Source organism: Calidris pugnax, unplaced genomic scaffold (genome assembly GCF_001431845.1).
Source record: "Calidris pugnax isolate Ruff unplaced genomic scaffold, ASM143184v1 scaffold54, whole genome shotgun sequence".
In the NCBI taxonomy this organism is placed as follows: Eukaryota; Metazoa; Chordata; class Aves; order Charadriiformes; family Scolopacidae; genus Calidris; species Calidris pugnax.
Window position 1 is genome coordinate 4,276,441 of NW_015090864.1, and position 21,267 is coordinate 4,297,707.

At 42.1% G+C, this 21,267-nt stretch overlaps 1 protein-coding gene across 2 annotated transcripts in view; it reads left to right on the forward strand.

Moving 5' to 3' along the window:
- OXSR1 (oxidative stress responsive 1) overlaps nt 1-21,267 on the forward strand; it is a 99,478-nt gene that overhangs the window by 24,687 nt on the left and 53,524 nt on the right. For both annotated transcript variants that reach the window (XM_014945094.1, XM_014945095.1), the window contains exon 3: nt 8,715-8,823. In XM_014945094.1, the coding sequence (XP_014800580.1) occupies nt 8,715-8,823 (109 nt within the window). The remainder of the gene's footprint in view (nt 1-8,714; nt 8,824-21,267) is intronic.

Sequence of the window (21,267 nt, forward strand, 5' to 3'; positions counted from 1 at the left end):
TGTAGATGTTTTTGAACTTTAAGGCATGAAGAGGTGGAGAGGGTGGTTCTGAGCTGTAGCAACTTCCCAGGGTAGTGGTTGCCAAGACAAATGTATTGTATGAGAAAATGTTTTCCCTGGGTTTGCTCTGGATTTGTCAGTTTATTGCAGGTCGTTTTCCAGGGTGAGAACCAAAAGGATGGAGGTTCCTGATTTCTCTGCTCTGTGCTCTTACCTTCCCTACTTTTTATCTTGTCTCCATATTTGCTTCTTCCCCAGAGTAAATATTTTCAAGCACTTTAATCTCATAGTCCCCATTCATGGCAGTTTCCCCAATCAGTTTAATTCCCTCTTTTGAGCAACTACTTGCTATTGCAGGATTGTGGGAGTTTTTTTCTTCCAAAAATATATAAATTTCAGTCCATGCAGATTACAGTGGTTTTAAGAAGCAAATGCAAAGAGAAATATGATGAGTTCATACTGGAGTATGTTATGCTGCCTCCTTGCTTTCTCCTCTCCCCCAATGCAGTTAAAAACATGAACTTGGGCTTTCATTAGATCCATTATCCTTCCGTTGTGCTGAAGGTGTCTGAGCACAACAGTCAGCTTATGGTAAATGTGGTGTATTGCCTGGGGTCAGGACAATAGTCTTGAGCTACAGCACTCCCTCATCATCAAGCAATAGGATAGAAAAGGGAAAATTGTGCTTAAATTCTTATTAATTTTTTCTGACAGTGCTTCAGACCTGTATTCTATCGAAGCAAACTTGTTTATTCCCAGAACCTGCCTAGCAAAGAGGGTAAAACAGTGTCATACTGCTCTGAAGCAAACTTGTTTATTCCCAGAACTTGCAAAGAGGGTAAAACAGTGTCATACTGCTCGGGAGAGGGTAGGGAGAGCAGCAAACAGTTCTGCCATCGATGAGGATGACTTGTTTCTTCTACTACTCTTTCAGTGTCCATGGCACTTAGTGGCTGGTGCTTCTGTTTCTCGGGCTGGAGAAGGGGAAGGTTAGTTTGGAGCGGGGTTAGGAAATGCACAGTAAGTGGTTCTGTCATTGGCTGAATGGATGAGTGGACTTGAGCTTCTGTTAAGCTTCTGTAGCAGCAGGTGCCCAGAGGCTGGGGAATCTGGGACCACCTCTTAGCTTGTGGGGATGCCATGGTTAGGATGATTAAATGGTATGACTTGGCTCATTAAAGATATTGATCTTGATCCTTGAGCTGTGTGGGTGGTCAGGGGTAACCTGTGTGCTTTGCAAACGCTGCATGACGTTCTAGGTTAATGCAATGGATTAATTTATTGCTGCTACAGGCTACGGAAGTGTAGGAAGGACCAATTTTGTTGCATGAACAAAACAAGTGAAGGGCATTCAGCTCTTTAGCAGAAGTGCTAATGGCTGTAAAGAATGTAGACAGGCAGGAGCAGCACAGTGTGGAGATGTGACTTTCTAGCCCAGCCACTGCATTAGGTGATATTAGTCAGGAACCTATTTCAGTGCTTAACTTTTTTATCTCTTTCCTTGAACACTTCTGAATGCTCCCAGATCTTTCCTAGACTGCATGTGGGATTCAGCTGGAAGTCCAGTTGTAGCCTGTGCTTCTTGCTCACTGGTCAGACTGGGAGCAGAGTGTAAGGAGAGAAGTGGCTTCTTGCTCACTGGTGAGACTGGGAGCAGAGTGTAAGGAGAGAAGTGGTTGAATACAGTGTTGTCAATAATTGATCTTGGACTTTTTAATTTGTTACTAAAGTTCTGCTTCTTGTGTTGCAACCTGGGATAGTTAAACTTCTGCAGGATTTGGTGTGTGCTTGAAAACAGTCTGCTCGTGGTGTGTTTCACAGCTGTACACTGCTCACTGCTGGGTTTGGCTCTTACCTCTCCTTTCCTTTCTGGGATGCTGGTTACACTGCTGTTGTTGCTGATCCTTGAAACACAGTGGTGTAACATCTACTTTGAAATAACCATGCTTCAAGCTTTTTTCTTGTGTGTTTTCTTGTTGTAAATAATTATTGATCTAAAAGGCCTTAAATCTGCCCTCTGTCCAGTAAACTCTGCTTCATTTTCATGCAATTAAAGCTGAGTTAGCTTTCTTTCATCCAGATGGGTTTTTTCCTCCATGCTTTGAGTAGCAGATGACGTGGGCTGTCTCCCTAGCAGTTAGTGGGAACCCTGGATGACAGAGAGGGGAACATAAGCTGTGGGATATTTCACACTGGGCTTTCCCAGCTGGGGGAAACTGGGAGCAGTTTCCCAGACAGGACTGTTTAGTTCCTGAGGTGATTTGACAGGAGATGGTTCAGGAAGGAGCATGGGAGATGTGGTGTTGCTGCTTCTAGGAGACTCCAAACTATTTCTAGTCCAGACTGGGCCTGACAGGTCTTACACATAAGAGGAGTGAAGTGAAGGTACCGCTCTTCCACTGCTATGGTCAGAAGGCAGTTAAGAAAGCTGAGGGAACAAGTTTAACTGCAATAAAAAGAAATGTCCTTTTGAATTCCATGGAATTAACCTGGGGAGCTTGTTGCCAACAATATGGAGATCAAACGTTGCGTGAGATTAAATAAATCAACCTATAGTTGAGAAGGTTAAATTAGATAGGATTTAAAAAAAGGATTATGAACTCCCCAGGTTTAAGGCATAAGCCAACTGTTAACTGCCCAGGCTTAGTCAGAAGTCTTCCCCTCTGGGCAAATAATTGTGTAACTGCTTGTTATAGGGTTTTACACCTTCTTTTGAAGACTTGGACAGGATATTGAAGTGGCTTTGATCTGTCAGAGGAGTTCCTACAAGTGGATTAACCGGACTATAAGGTTGTTGGGAACAAAGCAGCAGTCTGCTGTAGAAGTAGTACAGACATTTCATCCGTGCCTGTCATCTTCTGGGAGTTGCCATAATAATTCCATTTCCAGTCCTGAGGACCTTTACACTTGCTCCAGGGTAAAAAGTCCCCAAGTGTCAATGCCAGAGAGTCCAATGTATAATACATGGCTTCTTCATGGTTATTTGATATCCCATGTTACATGTCTTCTTGCATGATGGGATTGCAGTTTTACAGAAGACTTAAACCTAAGCTGTGTACAGCTTGGTTGTGTTGTTTCTCAAGGCAGCAACAACAGAAATCTTAATTATGGTGCTGGATGAAGGCATTTGGGATTTTTTTTTGGGGGGTGGTGGTAGGTAAAGTTCAATATGAGCATGAAGTTTAATGGTAGGTGAAATCCTGAATGTAGAAGGTCTTCCTTCACTTGGCCTGAATGAGCATGAGATGGTGTATATAAATAATTTTACAGAGTTTGCAACTGACAGTGTGTATTGATCACAAATTTAAGGCTTTGTCGAACTTTAAACACTGGGTATTGATCTGAACACCTGTAAGGGTCAGTGATACGTTAGCTGGCAAAGTGGGTAAAGCTGCTTTTGCTTGTATCTGTGAGAGGAGTCAGTCACTTGCCCATTCACTTTGTGGCTGAAACCAGTTAAAAAATGGGCACAAATGAATCCCTACATCATAATGGTTTTAAACATCTGCTTCCTTTGGTATGGTGTCACTGATACTGCAGACCTTGAAAGAAGGAATGACCACTGGACGATGCTGAATAATAGTCACTGGAATGAGCCAACTGCTGAGTGATTTGCCACAGGGGTGGTTTGTTCCCATCACCTCACATTAATTTATGGATGAAAACTTTCTATCCCTTTCAGAATTGGGTTTTTTTTTCCCCGACTGTTGCTCTGGGTGGGCTAATCTAACTCCTTTCTAATTCTGCCAGTCTGTCTTCTGTAGCCATATCTTGAGGTAGGGAGTTGAACTGGATAATCTGGATGTGAAAGTTGGATCAGAATGTCTGAGTTTGAGCTCTGTGCTCTTCCCCATCTCCTTCAAAAAGTGCCTCTCAAGTTCATTGTGGTAGGGGAGCACAAAGGTTTTTTTATGCTGATATTTAAAAAGAAGAATGAATTAATATTCTCAGTTTTACAGCCTTTTAGTTAAACCATTAGAATTTCATTTGGAGCAAAACTCAAGCAGTTATGGCTGCCTGTAGGACCAGAGCTCTAAATCCTGCTTTAAAAGGATGAAGAGGAACTCAAATGCCTTAGACCTTGAGATTTCAGCTTAGAGATGAGTTCTTTGCCAGCCGTAGCTGGAGCATTGATGTATTCAGGGGGGAGATCACATCTGACCTGCTTTGATTCCCCGCCCCAGGGTGTGCTTTCCCTCCCCAATTCTCTTCTGGTTGTGATTGCCTTCAAGCAGGGTAGCCAAGTTGACAGCTTTCTGGATTCCTCTGAAGTTGCAGGTAGCCACATAAAAGCAGACTGTATTCTATCTCTTGAGTTCATGTCAACGTGTAGGAAGTAAAACTAAATAAAGCCTGATTTTCATCCTTGTATTTGAGAGCAAGTGTCTTTGAAACGCGCTCCAGGGGCAGATAAACACAAAGAGTAGAAGGTGATGATGTGACCAGAAAATAGCAGTAAGAAAGTTCAGTTTGTAGCTTAAATACAGCCTTACTCACTTTGTATCTCTGTTCCTATAAACTCAACTTCAGTTGTACGTCAGTGGGCAAATAAATGCACTTCCAAAATAGCAGATCTCCAGAAGCATGTCTGACTTACAGGAGACTAATAGGTTTCTTACGATTCTAAATTATACTTCACAGCAGTTTTATTAGTGTTTCAGAAGCCTTGAAATGCTGCTTTTATTGCCCGCAGAAGTACTGAAAACATTCATCAGAACCCTTAATGGAAGGCATGGAGGCCTTTATAGCTAATCCCAGTCTATTTGCTTTTGTTATTTGACAGTGCAGATATTTTTAATATCTAGCCCAGGGTGAGCATGTAACCATCTCCAACCCATTGCCTGTGTCTAGACATGTTTTTATCGGGAATTCATTCTCTCTAGCTGAGCAGAAGGCGGTGTAATTTATGGATCCTGAAATGGGGAATTGGCAGTAAGGCTGTGTCTCATAACTGAAGCCATCAAGTGTGAGGGGTGTCTGTGAGTACACGACTGGATGGATGGATGGAAGAGCTGTCTGCAGTCCACTGCATCTGTGAATGGTTTGAGGGATCTGTTTCAAGTCATCCTTGGCTGTTGGCAGAGCGGGGAATGAAGCAACGTTTCCAGCTTAAAAGTTGTATGTAGCAGCCCAAATAAACTCTGATGTTTAGCACTGACATTATTACAGAGGTGTAGAAATCACTGAGATTTTTATTAGTTGCCTTCCAATAGTTTAAATGCTAGTCAAAGTTAGGGGAGGGCAGTGGTAACTTGGTTATTTTTTCTTTGTGTCATTTGGCGATTGCAGTCCTGTTAGGGAGGAGGTATGGAGAGGAAATTCTTGCCTGCTACGACTCTGTGTTTGAAGAGCAGTGAACCCTCTGGAAAAATTTGGAAATTGTATCAAAGCTGTGCTTACTACACACAGAAAGGTTATTGCTGCATTTTATCCCCTTCTGCTCCCTCTTTCTGTAAGTCTGCTTTTGAGCAGAGATCCCTGGTGATCCTTGACTGGGATTCCTGCCTTAACTCCACCTCTCCACCTCCTCTCTCTGTTGGCTTGGTTTCAATTATGCAAGGAAGTATTTTAACCGCAAAGCCCACTGTGATTTACCGACATCAGTTAAAACAGTTGTATGTGTTGAGCCTCCAGGATGGTGGTACCCTCTGTGGGGGCGAGGAAGGGGCAAAGAGGATCGAAGCTCTGATGTAGCTGGTGTGAGATCAGCCTTGAAAACTACTGAAAATGGGGTTGGGGGTCTGTAGGTGAGAGGGAAAATATGCCTGGCTGCTGCTTTTTCTTATTGGCAATAATGTAAAAACACTGGAAATCATGGGTTGTGATGCAATCAATTATTCAGAGCTGTGCTGCACTGTGTGAGAAATGGTTTAATCTGCCTGTGTTACACATCCACTAGCTGACGGAGGTGTTTAATTGCCTAGATCAGGTTTGTGATTATTTATTTTCCTTCTTTGTGCACCAAAGCGTATGACAGACTCCAGCTTTTTCTTTGCTTTGTTTTTTTTTTTTTTTTAAACTGTGCTTCCCAGACTGTGGAGCAGACTGTGGTAATGAAAGAGAGGAAGTTTTTGGAAAATAATAAAATAGTAACTCAGTGTCATGGAATGCCTGCAGTATGCTGTAGTACAGAGCTGCTCGAATGGCAAAGAGCTGATCCAGGTCTAGGCTCTTAAGTAAACTTGGTCCAGACTTTGTCTCACCATCTCCTGAATTCCAGTGGGGTACACTAATATGTAAAAAATATGCAATGTTTGTGTATATTTCTTGTGCTACTCTCTCGATCTCCCAGGGAGCTGGCTCAAAATATTTTGAGCGGTCTAGCTAAGGAAAGATAAAAACAGCTCCTCTAGGTAATTTCTGGGAATGGTGGATTTGGGGCAGGTCTGGCTGATGGGATGATTAACCAGTCAGTGTCCTGTTGCTTCTTTCCACCCGTGTTTCCTCTGGTGCTACTTGTGCATGTGTGGATTTTTTAATTGTCAGAGAGAGAAGTTAGGCACCTGGATTTGCATGTTTAAAATGAATGTAAAGCTTTAGGCTGAATGCTAATTTCAGGCTCGGGGAACAAGACTGTGTCCAAGGTTTATGGGCCCCTTAACTAGGGGCTCAGTCCAGCGTTCTGAGCAAATCCAAAATAATCCTGGGTTAAGCAGATGAGTTCAAAACTCTGAGCTCAATGAGTTCACAAAGGTTGTGGGCATCAAAAGTCTTGTACTTACACTTACAAACAGCAGCCCCGAGCTTCCCAACCAGCCGGGTTTTATGCAAGGAGCAGACAGAAGGCACAAACCAGTGACAGAGTCTGAGCTGGGTTATCCAGGGCCCCAGTTCCCATCCATCCCCCGGTTAAATAGGAAGCAGGGAAGTAAAAAGAAAATTTTTGTTGTTGGTTGTCTGATTTTCCTGCATTGTGAAGAAACTTAACTGGAAGGCACTAGAAAACTAAAATAGGAAGCAGGGAAGTAAAAAGAACATTTTTGTTGTTGGCTTTGTCTGTTGAGGGATTTTCCTGCATTGTCAAGAAACTTAACTGGAAGGCACTAGAAAACTCTAAAGGTGCTGATTGATTTCCTTTTTGAAAAATAGCTTGACCTGAGCAAGTGTTTGCAAGGAAGGGAGCTGGAGCTGTCAGAGTAAGCAGAGGATATTGTTTCAGGCTATATTTATTTTCACGGGGTGGCTTTTAGTCAACGAGTAGGTTACTCTGAGATGAATAGCCTGCTCCCCAGCTCTTCAAATATCCTTTCCTGTTTAGAAGGATTCTTCTTTAATCTGCTTATTGGAGTTTCCTGGAAAGTTGGTGCCTTTTCTGGGAAAGCAGAAAGAGGAACCAATAACATTTCGTTCCTGAAATGCACCTACTCCCTGAAAAGCAGCATTAAAGTGGATAAATCAACATGAGCCTGTTTCTTTGTAGCTGTGATTGCCAGCTAAACCCTTGCCAAGGGGAAAGCAGTGTGCCTTTACGCTATACTCAGGCACAAGCAGAGCTTTGTCTCCAAGCAGGAGAAGAAAATGCTGTGGCTGTGGGATGTCCTAGATGTGGGCGAATCCTTCTCAGAGCTTTCTCTTGTACTTTGGTACCAGGGAGACCTTGTGCTTAGAGGGAGGAAAGGTTCAGGGTGCCATGGGCCCTTGCTCCCCTCCTTCCTTGTCTGTTTGGGATTACAGGACTTGGCTGAGTCTGTGTTGTGGGGAGATTGAGCAGTGATTAAACCTTTGAAGAGTAAGTGACATCCATGTGTTCAGTGAAGGAATGTCTTAGCTGAGAGCGTAAGTCCAGGACATCATGGGATGAGTGTCTGGCGTGGATGATGCTGGAGGGTACAACTTGACAGGTTGGGGGGCTCAGCTGAAGCTACCAGCTTGGCTGAAGCACAAAGGCCCAGCTGGGTGTAGAGCAGGGTGCCAGGCTTGGCTTAATGGATGGCTTTTGTCTATGGAGAGTCAAAAAGCTGCGAGGCTTTGTGTCCAAACTGCTGATTTGTGCCTGCATAATGAAAAATCAGTCAATGCTTTCTGTGCCGCTGTTCCCTCCGTAACCTGGAAAACCTCAACCCTTCACCCGTAACCAAATCTGAGAATATCATCGATCAAAACTCAAAACAATTTAATATCTGAGCATATTTCATATTGTAGTCCATCGGTGGTAGTATTAGTAACAATTTCCTAATCTCAGACTGATTTCCCCCTTCTTCCAGTATGACAAAAGATATAGCTGTCCTTTGTGCCTTCAACCTGATTGAGCTAAGCCATCTGCTTTCCTGCTGGGAAGAAACATTAGGAATAAGAGGCCTTTTTTTTTTCCCCGGCAGCAAATATTTCCCTTTCTCATCCAAATGATAGTCTTCAACAGATTAAGCATCTGTTGTGTAGTGTCTCACTGACAGGAGGAGTCAGCGTGAACTTCTTAGGTAACAAACTGGTGTGAATTTTCAGGAATATTCTGTTGTCACTGCACGTTGCCTTTGCCAAGAGGCTTTTGGTAAACTTTTTTTTTTCTTCTAGTCAGACAGGAAATGCACCCTAAAATACCTTTGGGCCCTAGTATGATGCAGGTTGAATGTTAAGAGTATTTTTGAATTTTCTACCTCTAGTTTCTAGGTATCCTTTTTCTTTGCACTCTCTTTGTGTCTTGAGGAAGAGAACTTCTGTGCCCGAGGAATAATAATTACTGGGTCCAACTGCTAATGCGTTATTTTTCTCTACAGAAAGAAATTCAAGCCATGAGTCAGTGCCATCACCCCAACATTGTATCTTACTACACATCCTTCGTGGTGAAAGATGAGCTTTGGCTGGTGATGAAGTTACTTAGTGGAGGTGAGTGGTCCGATTTCCTTACCCTAAAAGGCAACCTAAAAAGCTGTCTTCCTGTAACACCCGTTCCCTTGTTTCCCTCCGAAGCTTCCCACTGGTGAATTAAGTCATGTGAATAATGAAATCTAACTTCAACCCATTCAGCTCAGAAATAGCTTCTCATGTTGTATGCATCAGTAGAAAAACCGAACTACATGACTCTGCTAGCTTTTCTTCCCCTCCTATTTTGTGTATTTGACAGTATTTCGTGGTTATTTTGTATGTGTTTGCTGAATGACTCACTTGAGTATTTGAAAACTGCAGCTTATGACTTCAGACATTGACAAGAGAAATGTAAGTGCAGATGTAGTAGTTGAAACGACCCTGAAGTTCTAGAAAATAAATCTCACTGTCATCTTCTCAAGTGATGGATCTGAAATGGTGCTTCTTGGGTTGTGTTAGCAAAAAAAAAAAAAAGGCCCTGTAAAGCCTTGGAAGAGCTTTTGAACTGGGTAAGTGTGCAACCAACTCCACCAAGCCCAACTGTTTCCACTAGCTTTATCCTGAGACCTTCAACTCCTCTTGCAAGGCTGGTTCCTTGACCTTTTTGTCACTTGCAGCTTGGAGGGCTGCATGATGCTGATGGCTTGTTGGTAACCAGCTATTCTTTTGATGTTGGCTGCCCTTCTGAGGAACTTCTAAATCACCTCTATTTCAGGCAGAGCTATTCCTATAATGTCAGTGCATGGCCTTAAAAAGGGTGGAGAATATCAGTGTGGGTGCAGCTTGATTTGTGTGGTGTCGTTGCTCAAAGCTGGGTTACTTTGCCCACTTGTTCTAGTCGACAAAATAACTGGGAATACTTGGGACAATTTCAAATTACCACTTCATTAACACAGAGCCAGGGAAACTTTCCCCCTTCTGGATTTATTCTCAGACACTGGAGAAACAGCTTTTTTTTTTTTTCTTTTGAGAGTGTTTGAAAACTTCTTATCAGTAATGCTTTATTTGATGTCATAATATTTTCCAGGAACCCTGTTTAAGTTACAGTCATGAAAAGGGAATCGAGTTCTGGATGATAACACATAGGACTGCTGCTAAATCTTAGGCCCGTCTTTAGGAAGACTTGATTTTCCTGGCACCCTAGTGAGGAGGAATTGAAAGCTGAAAAAAACCCCAACTGTTTTCTTGCTTTTTATAAAAACTTTTTGGCTTCTCTGTTTTTGGCTCAATACCGAAGACTGGAAAGTGCCAGAAGATGATGTGGAAAAATCTGGCTAAACCTGTTGGCTTTTTCCACAAGAGCTCGACAATGACCATAAAACATGTGTCTTTTGAAGATCTTCTGTAGAAAACTTTAGCAGTTCTCTTGGGGACAAGCAAATTTTATGCCAACTTAAGTCTGTCTTAAATGGTTTTTAATGCCTCATGTGCTTATGTGTCATTAAGTAATACCATCTCTTTTCCTGGAGGGACGTGTAACAGGTCATTAAAGATGTGATTGCTGTTTGTGTGTAGAAAAGAATCCCCTGCCAGCATAATGCAAGTAGGTTTTTTTGTGTGTCTAAAAAAGTGTATCTAGGGGAAGGTTTCCACAGCATGAGGAAATGGCGTTTCAGGGGTGCAGGAGAGACAGCAGCAATGTTCTTGGCCTTCTTCAGGAGAGTACACAACCTCTTTGAAGAAAATGTACAGCTGCCTTAGCTAGTATTTTCACAGCAGTTTTCTGTCGGAACCAAGTCAGGATTAGGCTCATCCTTGATGCTCCAAGTGTTGCTTTTGTTTGTCCTCTTTTTTTTTTTTTTTTTTTGTAAAGGTTGGAAAAAGAATCAGACTTTTTATGGACTATCTTTTCATTATCAAGGTACTACAAATGTCAAGACTGGACTGGAAAAATTCTGGAAAAGTAATCATTGCTTCAGAACGAGCCCCTTGGTGGTGCGAATGATGACCTGTTTGTCATTTAATATTCACTTTGAATGGGCTTCCACATTATACAGACTGAGAAGTGACCCTTGTGCAGCTCTGGCATTAAATGAGGTCTTTTCAGTAAAGTAGTGCTATGAAATCATGAAGATGATCCTAGGGCTGGAGCACCTCTGCTCTGAGGATGAGCTGAGAGAGTTGGGGTTGTTCGGTCTGGAGAGAAGAAGGCTCTAAGGAGACCTTATGGCAGCCTTCCAGTATCTGAAAAGGTTGGAAAAAGAATCAGACTTTTTATGGACTATCTTTTCATTATCAAGGTACTACAAATGTCAAGACTGGACTGGAAAAATTCTGGAAAAGTAATCATTGCTTCAGAACGAGCCCCTTGGTGGTGCGAATGATGACCTGTTTGTCATTTAATATTCACTTTGAATGGGCTTCCACATTATACAGACTGAGAAGTGACCCTTGTGCAGCTCTGGCATTAAATGAGGTCTTTTCAGTAAAGTAGTGCTATGAAATCATGAAGATGATCCTAGGGCTGGAGCACCTCTGCTCTGAGGATGAGCTGAGAGAGTTGGGGTTGTTCGGTCTGGAGAGAAGAAGGCTCTAAGGAGACCTTATGGCAGCCTTCCAGTATCTGAAGGGGGCCTACAAGAAAGCTGAAGGGGGACTTTTAACAAGGGCATGTAGTGATAGGATGAGGGGTAATGACTTCAAACTGGAAGAGGGGAGAGTTAGATTAGATAGTAGAAAAATTCTTTCCTGTGGGGGTGGTGAGACACTGGAACAGGTTGCCCAGAGAAGCTGTGGATGCCCCATCCCTGGAGGTGTTGAAGGCCAGGTTTGATGGGGCTTCGAACAGACCGGTCTGGTGGGGGTGTCCCTGCCCAGGGCAGGGGGTTGGAACTAGATGATTCTTCCAACTTAAACTATTCTATGATTCTACAGTTCTAAATCTCGCTGCTTATCTTATTCTGTTGCATATGTTGAAGATTAGGGTCAGACAATAAAAGATGGACTAGTAGCAGTGTAATACCTCCCGCTCAATGCTTCCATGAGCCAGTGTTATTTTTTTTCATTTAAAATGAAACATTTAAGGGTTGGGAGAACTGCTAAAATAGATAGAAAGACTTTGAGAATGACCTGTTGCTCCTTTTTATGGAGGAAGGTACCTTGAGAAGTATTTTTTAGCTGTTTTCACTGTATACTTTTTTCACAGCTGTACTTCAGAAATCTCATCTTACATCTCACAGGCAAATTCTACAGGACAATCAAGAGGATGGGTGAAGAAGCTTGTGTATTGGAGCCTTCTGGCTGAAGAGCTTTTTCATTCACTTTTAATGAGGCTATTTCCAGTTGGTTTTAGGCTGAGTGATTTATGTAACAAGAGACACTTTAAAAACCGCTTCTCATTCCTTTCAGCTTACTTCTTATCACTAATAAACTGGCTAGTTTTATAGTCATCTGTTGTCCAATGAGAAAAATAATGCTTTGACTTTCTCAATAGAACAAACCTTTGAGCTGTTTTTATAGACCACCAAGGAGGGGTGAAAAAGCCCCCCCAAACCAGGGTGCAGGCTAACTCTTTTATTCCACCTAACTGTTCAGAGAGCACAGACTGAGATTCGTACATCCCAGTAAGCACGTATCAAATCTGTTTTGGTTCTGTGTCTTGATTGTGGCTTTTGTACTTGAGAATTTCTTCTGAGTAAAAGTTTAGAGCTTTATTGTTTGTCTTCCATCAGTGTCAGCATATGTTGGCATGTGTTTTCAGGCTGAAATTAGTTTTAATTTCTACCTACGTAGAATGACCTTATTACTTTGATAAACAGCCCACAAGACAGACCAGTCTGTAATGCATGTCGTTGTTGTTGTTATAAGTGCAATTTAAATTATTTTCTAGTTGCAGTCATTTTGTTGAAATCTTAACCTAGTCATTGAGTATTTGAGAAATGTCTCTAAGGGAGAATACCCTAAATCCATGAAGTCTTGTTGTCTGGTAAGAGCACCTTGTTCTTCTCAGCAGCCAGCCGGTGCGTACAAAGGTAGCTTAATTGCATGACTGACGTTGCTGCTGAAAGGGAATTATTTGTCTGAGCTTTGCAAGTGCTGGGTTGGTGGAAGACACCGTTTTTCATCTCTGAAAGTGGCCGGCAGTGAGGAGGTCGTGTCCCAGTGAGCTGTTGGGGAGTAGCACCTAAAACTGCTAATGTGCATCGGAGCCAAGTCAGGCTGGTTGAAGTTCCTGCTGAAAGCTGTTGGAACCGGCAGATTTGACACCGAAGCAGATGTAGAGCATAGTTGTTACTGATGGCAGAAGTGTGCCTGTGACAATATCCAGCTGGTAGTGACAGGAGGTGCTGGTGTGTCCGGTTACTCTGACACCCTCTTCCAGATCTGGTGATGTGCCTGGGTCAGGTTTGTGAAGCATCTGCTCTTTCTGTTCCCTTCCAAAGGAATTTCAGACCCTTTCTTACAATGATGAGGCTGCTTTGTAGGGATCCAAGCTTAGCAATGTCAACTTGGCACCCGGGCCTTTTGGTCCAATGTTACTTCAAACTGCAATTCCAATGGCTATTTCGAGGCAGTTGCTGACCTGCTCTTTGCCTCGCTGGCATTCCCCTGTCATGAATTTTACTCGTGCCTTTTTAAAGCCATCTGAAGCCCAGGCCTGCTCTCGAACTCCTGTGGCTTTTTAGTAGGAAGAGGAGCAGCTGTCCTTTTGTTCTTGTCCTTTTTCTGGCTGTGACCTGTTTGCTCCTCTAAATTCTCACTGGTTTTAACAAGAGCTCTGATTTCACAGGTGACCCAAGGCCGTGGCTAACTCTTTACAAAACAGTTGCTCGTATGAAACAGCCGTCTGTGGTGACTTGCTACATCACACAACAATTCTTACTGTCCTAGCCTACAGCAGATGAGACCTCCAAAATATTTTTAAACTGTGTCAATCCTTTAAATATTGAAACACTTCCAGATAGGGCTTTTGGATCTCCTGCCTTCTTGAAGGCTTCTAATTAAAACTGCTAAGGAGATTACTGTATTGAAATAGCTAAACCTTTTATTTTCCAAAAGTTTTTAAGATTATCTAATCAACCTCTTACTTCAACCTTTCATCTTGATTATCTGATGAAGTGCTTGGCCAGTGGTTCAGCAGGCCAGACCAAAAGGGAGGTATGGCAAGTCTTAGGTCCTACCTCCCTGATGGAGACATCTTGTTCTACTTCTGCCTTGCTAATCTCTGACCTGGCCGCTCCTGATTCAAGCAGTGACTTATGATCAAAGTGTAAGCCACGGGTTCTTAGGAATCCTCGTGTTTACGTTGAGTTATTTTGTTAGGAGAGGGCTATGCTAGTTTAAGTCCATGTGGAAGATTTTTCATTTTATTTGTAGAGACACAACAATTTCAAACAATTAAGGATGGGATAAGTCAGAAGCAGGAGGTGGTAGGGACTGTACATGATTGCAGAACACAGAGTGCTTAGATACATTGTCACTCCTGGCTATAATAGGAAAAGCATGAAAAACAATAGTTCAACTTCAGATTTTCTCTTAGAAATGTCTGTCTCAACTTCAGTAGGCTGTTTTCTCCCCTTTATTGTATTATCTTGCTTCCTGCCTTAATCTTGTATTTCTTAAACCTCCATGCCAGCGCTCTAGAGGGAATGGGGCAAGAAGTAGAAGTTTTCTTAACTTTCCTTCTGTGATGATGTGGTTTAACCAGAGTTAAGAAACAAATTCAAAATCAGAAACCCCAGAAATCTACTTGGATATCTTTTCCTTTGTTTTGTATAACTTGTTCTTTCCTTTGGTGCTCTTTTGCTGTATCCCTCAGCACCAGCAGTACTGAATCCAAGCAGCTGTTCCTCCTTCTTTCGCATTTTCTTCCTCCGTTTGTCAGAAGCAGACAAGGTGCAGAGCTAATTCTTGGCTCTGGTGACATTCAGGCTCACCGAAACAGCTGGCTTCTGCTGAGATGTCTTAAAAGAAGCAGATATGAATCCTGCCGGTTCCTGGTTCTCAAAGATGCAGCATGTTCAGCATCAGCATCTGTCAGGTTTGGGGCAGATCTTGATTCTTGCAAAATAGTGTAGTGATCCCTAGCACTGTTTTCCAGTCTGTTTATGCCAGGCCTCTAAATGGCAAATCAATGCAGGTACTGTTACCTGCTTTTTTTTCCCCTTTTGGTTGGAAATTAAGTGAGAGTATTAAATTTTCTTGTTATTCTTGCCAGACAAATTGAAAGAAGGAATTTTCTTTGCATTTAACTCATCGTGTATCTTTGTCCTGTCACTTGATTACAGTATAACATGCAAGATGTGATTCCCACAGCCTCCTTTTGGTTGGAAATTAAGTGACAGTATTAAATTTTCTTTTTCTTCTTGCCAGACAAATTGAAAGAAGGAATTTTCTTTGCATTTAACTCATCGTGTATCTTTGTCCTGTCACTTGATTACAGTATAACATGCAAGATGTGATTCCCACAGCAACTAGCTCTGCTGTGCAGTTCTTTTTGCCTCTGGGGACACATAAAATTCCCACTGTAATGCTCCTGTGTTTATCTCTAATCTTGTTCTAAACAAGCTTTCCTTTCTGCTCGGGTTTTCATACCCTTCTACGCTTCAGCCCCATGTGTTGAGGCATTGAGCAGCCTGGCTGCTGGCCTGTCACATGGACACTTTCTTCCTCTCCTAAGGAGAAACATCGGAATCAGGCTTCCTAAATGCCATTATTGCTTGCTGATGTAGGTGAGGCCAAAGAAATGCCTTTTGGATTTGGAACAGGAAGCGTAGATGTTTTGCGGTGGCTTGCTGTTGAAAGGGAATCAGTGGAACAATTAGGACTTCTTGCCCCCAGGGTGCGATTACACAAAAGTTTTCTCCAGCAGCAAAGCTGGTTTAAGAAGTTCCTGGCTGCTGGGTCTCCACCCTGCCTGGAAAACTGGATTACCAATTACTGCGGTGATCTCATTTACAGTATGGCTTCGTAAGCAGATGCATTGGCACAACAGGGAGGTAGTGAGCCATGGAACTCCTTAATCTCATTTTGTTGCCGAAGCAGACACTGGAGTAGCACAGAGTACATGGAGCTGAAGGAGGTGGTTTTACTGGGTACACGTGTGGGGTGCAAGACAGGACTGCATTTACTTGGGGTCAAGAAAGTCCCGAGGCAAATGGTCTGCCTGATATAAAGGCATTGCTGAATATCCCTCTCTGACAAATTCAGGGTAGGGCTCTACTCATGGGTTTCTTGTGTCTTGCTCTCTACAACTACCTGAAAGGAGGGTGTAGAGAGGTGGGGGTTGGTCTCTTCTCCCAAGTCACAGGCGACAGGACAAGAGGAAATGGCCTCAAGTTGCGCCAGGGGAGGTTCAGGCTGGATATTAGGAAAAATTTTTTCACTGAAAGGGTTCTCAGCCATTGGAATGGGCTGCCCAGGGAGGTGGTTGAGGCACCATCCCTGGAGGTGTTCAAAAGACAGGTTGATGTAGTGCTGGGAGGCATGGTTTAGAGCTGATGCTCCTTGTTTGTTGTGTGGGTGTCTATTTTTGTCAGTTAGGTTGACGGTTGGACAAGATGATCTTTAAGGTCCCTTCCAACCTAGAAGATTCTGTGATTCATTGCCCAGATAATGCTGAATGGGTGGAAATCAATGACTTGCTTCTGGAAAGTTGGAGTTGGCTTCTGTGGATCCGATATATTATTATATATATATTTATATATATAAAAATTATATATATAAGATATTCTCTATATATATAATCCATACATAGATTATATATAATATATTATTATATATATATATTTATATATATATAAATTTATATATATAAGATATTCTATATATATATAATCCATACATAGATTATATATATCTGATATCGGATATATATCCGAACCACGTATTCAGGCTCAATTACATGTACTCTAGCCATGACAAGATGGGAAGGGTGACCTGTTCTTCACTCCTGGGGGGCAGTGGAAGGAGCAACAGGATAGATCCCTGTTCCTTTGTGCAGCTGGATGGATAATTTTCTGCAGAACTCCTGTGAGCAGGAAGGACTCCAGAAAAAGTTGCTCAATGCAGGTTTGTATTTCACCTGCAGTAGTCAGTGTGGGTTTTATCAGGTGTTTAACAGCCAGTTCCCAGTGAGTTCCCCTGTCATTAGGAGCTATTCCATTAGCAGCTTTCAGAGCACTGGAGGAAGCTCATGGGTTTGAGCAGAAAACCACTTAACTTTCAATTGCTGAGATTGTGCTTTACTAAATAGATGTAATACAGTTTTCAATTGGCGTCAGAATATACTGAGGCACTTTAATTCATGATGAATGATAAATAATGCCGAATGCTTTATCAAATTGCACAATATCTTGTAGGCTTCCTGTTCATGTGCTGCTCAGTGTATATTTGATGGGCAGGAATTTGTTTATCGCTGCATTTTTTCCACATCAATCTCTAAATATCCTCTCCTTGCTTTTGTCTTCTGTTGGGCTTTGAGATCAGTTACTCATCACCAGACTTCTGTAAACATCCTTGTTAATGACAGCATTATTTATATTTACATTTAGGCTCTAGTTCTGGCTCTTCCCTCTGTCTTGTTTTGTCTTTTCCTAATGCGCTTCCCCTTCTGGGCTTGGAAGAGCTTTCCAGTCACCCTCAGCCAAACTGAATTTCTTTCTTACTTAAGCCTGACCCTCCTGTTCTGTGAATCTTCAGCTTCTTTTTGTGCATTTCTAATGAGGAAAATCGGGAAAGAACTGTTGTAATAAAACACAATGCCAGGGATGTATGGAGTGCTTCAAGGAGTTACCTGAAATAGAAGCTGTATTCTAGGGAGGAGTCAAAGATTTCCTTTAAAAAAAAAAGGACATTGTAGTGTGTTTTCCCCCCCCTTGATAATATTGTAATATTATATGTAATACTGTTCTCTAATATAGAATGAGTACCTTATTTCCAATGTGAATCTAATCTTCTGGCCGCTAGATTATGGGAGATGTTTGCCTTGCAAATTATTCAATCTGTTTGTGTACGTAGAGCACAAACCTATACTATCTATCTAAGCAGACATCCAACTATGTTCGGGTGTACTCTTAACTTCTCTAGTTACTCTTAAACTAGTTTGGAAGCTGGTTCAGGAAGCAGGCTGGTGTTTTGGAATAGGATTTGCTGGGTTTGTAAAACTCATGCTCTTGGTTCCAGTTCAGCTGAATTAGTTTCCAGTTAATTTCCAGCAGTTAATGCATTGCTGGATTGGGAACAGGCCAGTTTATCATTTTTCCCCTTAGGCTAAGGATGGGGCTCCCACTTACTAATCTATTGTGTGAGGAAGTTGGTGTAAGTGAGAAAATCTGTCCACATCCTAAGGCAACGGAGGGCTTACCCTGGTGTCTCACACACTTAACTGAGATCCTCAGGAATGACTGCATTTTGGCATCAGCCTGGTAAATTCAATGCAGGATCCTTCCTCAACAGTGGAATTCCTATGACTTCTTTCAAATTCACCTCGTGCTTAGCTGTGGGTTTCCATTTGGGGATCTGGTTGTTCAGTTGCTCCACGTTCCTCCATGGCAGGAGATCTTGAACGCAGCACGAAGCAGCGTGTGAAAATGCAGCTTGGCTTCCTCCTTGTATCCCATGGTGCTTGATGAAGTATCAATTGAATGAGGAAGCACTACCTGCTTTCCAAATTTACTGATCTGTGAGGTGGAAAAATCACAACTTTATGGTGTTGTGGTGCCCGTAGCAAAAGTTTTTTTCCTTGCACAAAGTGAAGATGGTCAAAATAACACTTTCTCCAACAGGAAGGTGTCTCTTGGGTTGGTTTTCTGTTTCCTGAACTAAGCATTTTGCTGGTCGCCTTTTGCTGCTCTTCTTTTTGTCGAAGACTGGCAAATTCCTCCACTTCTTTGAACATCTCAATGTGAAAGTGGGTTTTTAAAAAATCGTTTTGCTGGTCACCTTTTTGCTGCTCTTCTTTTTGTCAAAGAAGCAAATTCCTCCACCACTTTGAACGTCTCAATGTGAAAGTGGGTTTTTAAAAAATGTGCTTAAAAAGTGGTAGGCTGGGCTGGGATCAGATATAGCATGGGCGTGAATCAGCCCTTTCACAATGAAGGCTGGCTCTGTGCATGCCCTCTTGTCTGTCTAACCCCCACCCCCTTTTCTGGGTTAATTACAACCTCTAATTTGGCTAAATACAGGAGGGGTTTTTTTTGACCAAATGAATTTTGAGCACCATATGATCTGCCTCCTCATGTTCCCTGAGCCCCTTGCAGGAGAAGGGAAATGTTTTTGAACAAAGTCTGCTAACAGAGTTGTGGGTGGAAAGAGGACAAAACGAGTACGTGAAGAACCACATATTTTCACTGGACTTCTAAAACAAGTGACAGTTTGTTCTCCAGATAAAGGCATATTTGAGAGGAAAAAAACCTGGACAGTTAAAAGTGGAGGGGGTTTTGGTGGTGTGTTTCTTTATTTTTTTTTTTGGTGTCACAAAAATTCATGTCCAAAATAAGAAGCATCGAGGCTTGTAAGCACGTACTCTTAAAATATGAATACGTGACAGGCTGAATCCCAGGTGAATCCTCGTGACACACAACGGAGGCTTTTTTTTTTTCTTAGACACTAGAACCTAAAGGAGAGATTTCAGTGGAGGGGAGTGTGTACTCTTACATCTGGGTTTTACAGTTTCCTTTGGTAGAGATAACCTTGCTCCCCAGCAAGAAGTCCAACGTATGTTGAAGCAACCTCAGTTATGGCTGGGTGAAGCCTTTGGCTGATTAGTGAGTTTTGACACAGGGCTTAATTAAAGATGAGTGTGTGTCTGTGCTCAAGACAGGGTAAAGGAAGGCTGAATGCTGCTAAGAGTATTTTTGCATAAATTGTTGGGGGGACATTATGCAACTTCATTACCGTATTTTTTTTTCATTTTTCCATGTTTATATTCTATTTTGTTAGTGTCTGCTCTGTTTAAGATTGTATCTTCTGCAAATACCTTGAACCAAGAAAAGGTTTTTGGGGAAGAGGAAGCTGGAGGTGCTGGTCAGGGCAGCCAAGGAGCTTGTCTAATCACTTGCTACATTCATAAATGTGTTCTCTTTCCTTCTTCCCCTCCTTTTCCTCTTCATTGTCTCCAAAAACTCATGTGTTCAGAGGTTTTGCTCACTATCAACAAAACATAGCACTTCTTTTCACCCCTCAGCTTATTTTTTTGGTGGATTTAGTGGGTGACTTGGTGTTCCCTGTGAGCACTAATGCTGGTGGGCTGGAGAAGATGGAAGCATGTGACAGGGCAGAGTGGGGAGTAGTGACTGTCCTGACTGCAGCAAGCAGCACATACCATTTCCCACAAACAAAGGCACCCACGGAATTACTTCCTGCACAGTTTAAATTGTGCAAAACAAGCCTTTCCACGTGGGGTTTGAATTCGAACCTTGCAGCCTTTTGGCTTTCATGTCAGAATCCAAAAGTAAACTACTTTGTTAAGCACAAACCTATCTGCATGATTTTTTTTTGGCCAAGAAATTCAAATAGGGTAGTTAATAAAATAAGTTTTACAGGGGGAGAAGTTCTTTTGTCAACCTGAACCCTAAGCACAAACCTATCTGCATGAATTTTTTTTTGGCCAAGAAATTAAAATAGGGTAGTTAATAAAATAAGTTTTAAAGGGGGAGAAGTTCTTTTGTCAACCTGAACCTTAAGGATGAGAAGAAAAATCAAAAACCTCCGCTGTATTTTTCTGCTTGCTTCAAGAATTTACAAGGTGGAACCTGTAATTTCCTTATTGAGCAAATGAACAAGAGTAAGTTTCTCAGCTTTTACTGTTCTTCAGAAATGTTTAGATTCTCTTACTTTTTGGGTTGCAAGTTAAGAAGAATGAACTTTCAGCTTTTCTAAACGAGCTGAGTTAGTATTGAGTTGTTCTTACTGTTCAAAGACAATTAAGGCTGGAATTTGTGCTTTGCAGTCGTGCCTGCTTTTCTCCTTCTTTAAGAACTTCTCAGTAGTGCTGACATTGCTCCTTAGTTATTTTTTTTGGTTGCAAGTTAGGAAGAATGAACTTTCAGCTTTTCTAAACGAGCTGAGTTAGTATTGAGTTGTTCTTACTGTTCAAAGATAATTAAAGCTGGAATTTGTGCTTTGCAGTCGTGCCTGCTTTTCTCCTTCTTTAAGAACTTCTCAGTAGTGCTGACATTGCTTTGTGTCTGTAAAAATCCTACTAGCTGACTATCCAGTCGTTAAACCATAGAAACCCGAGTTTGAAGGGGCTAAATAGCAGAGGCCTGGAAAAGGAGCTTAGACATTCCATACTGGAGCAATAAAAATACAGTTCTGAGAAGCCTGTCTTCAGTCCAGATGCAAATACAAAGAATACAGTACCCAATGTATCATGAAAACAGGACCTTGCACAAGAGGAGTGTTACTAGTCATTGATTCCGTTTATTCCTGGGTGCAATTCAAAGAGGTGGTTTGCTCTATAAAGCGTGGTTTGTCATGCAAGATGATGTCATTCACACCATGGTTGGGAGCGAGCCTGATGTT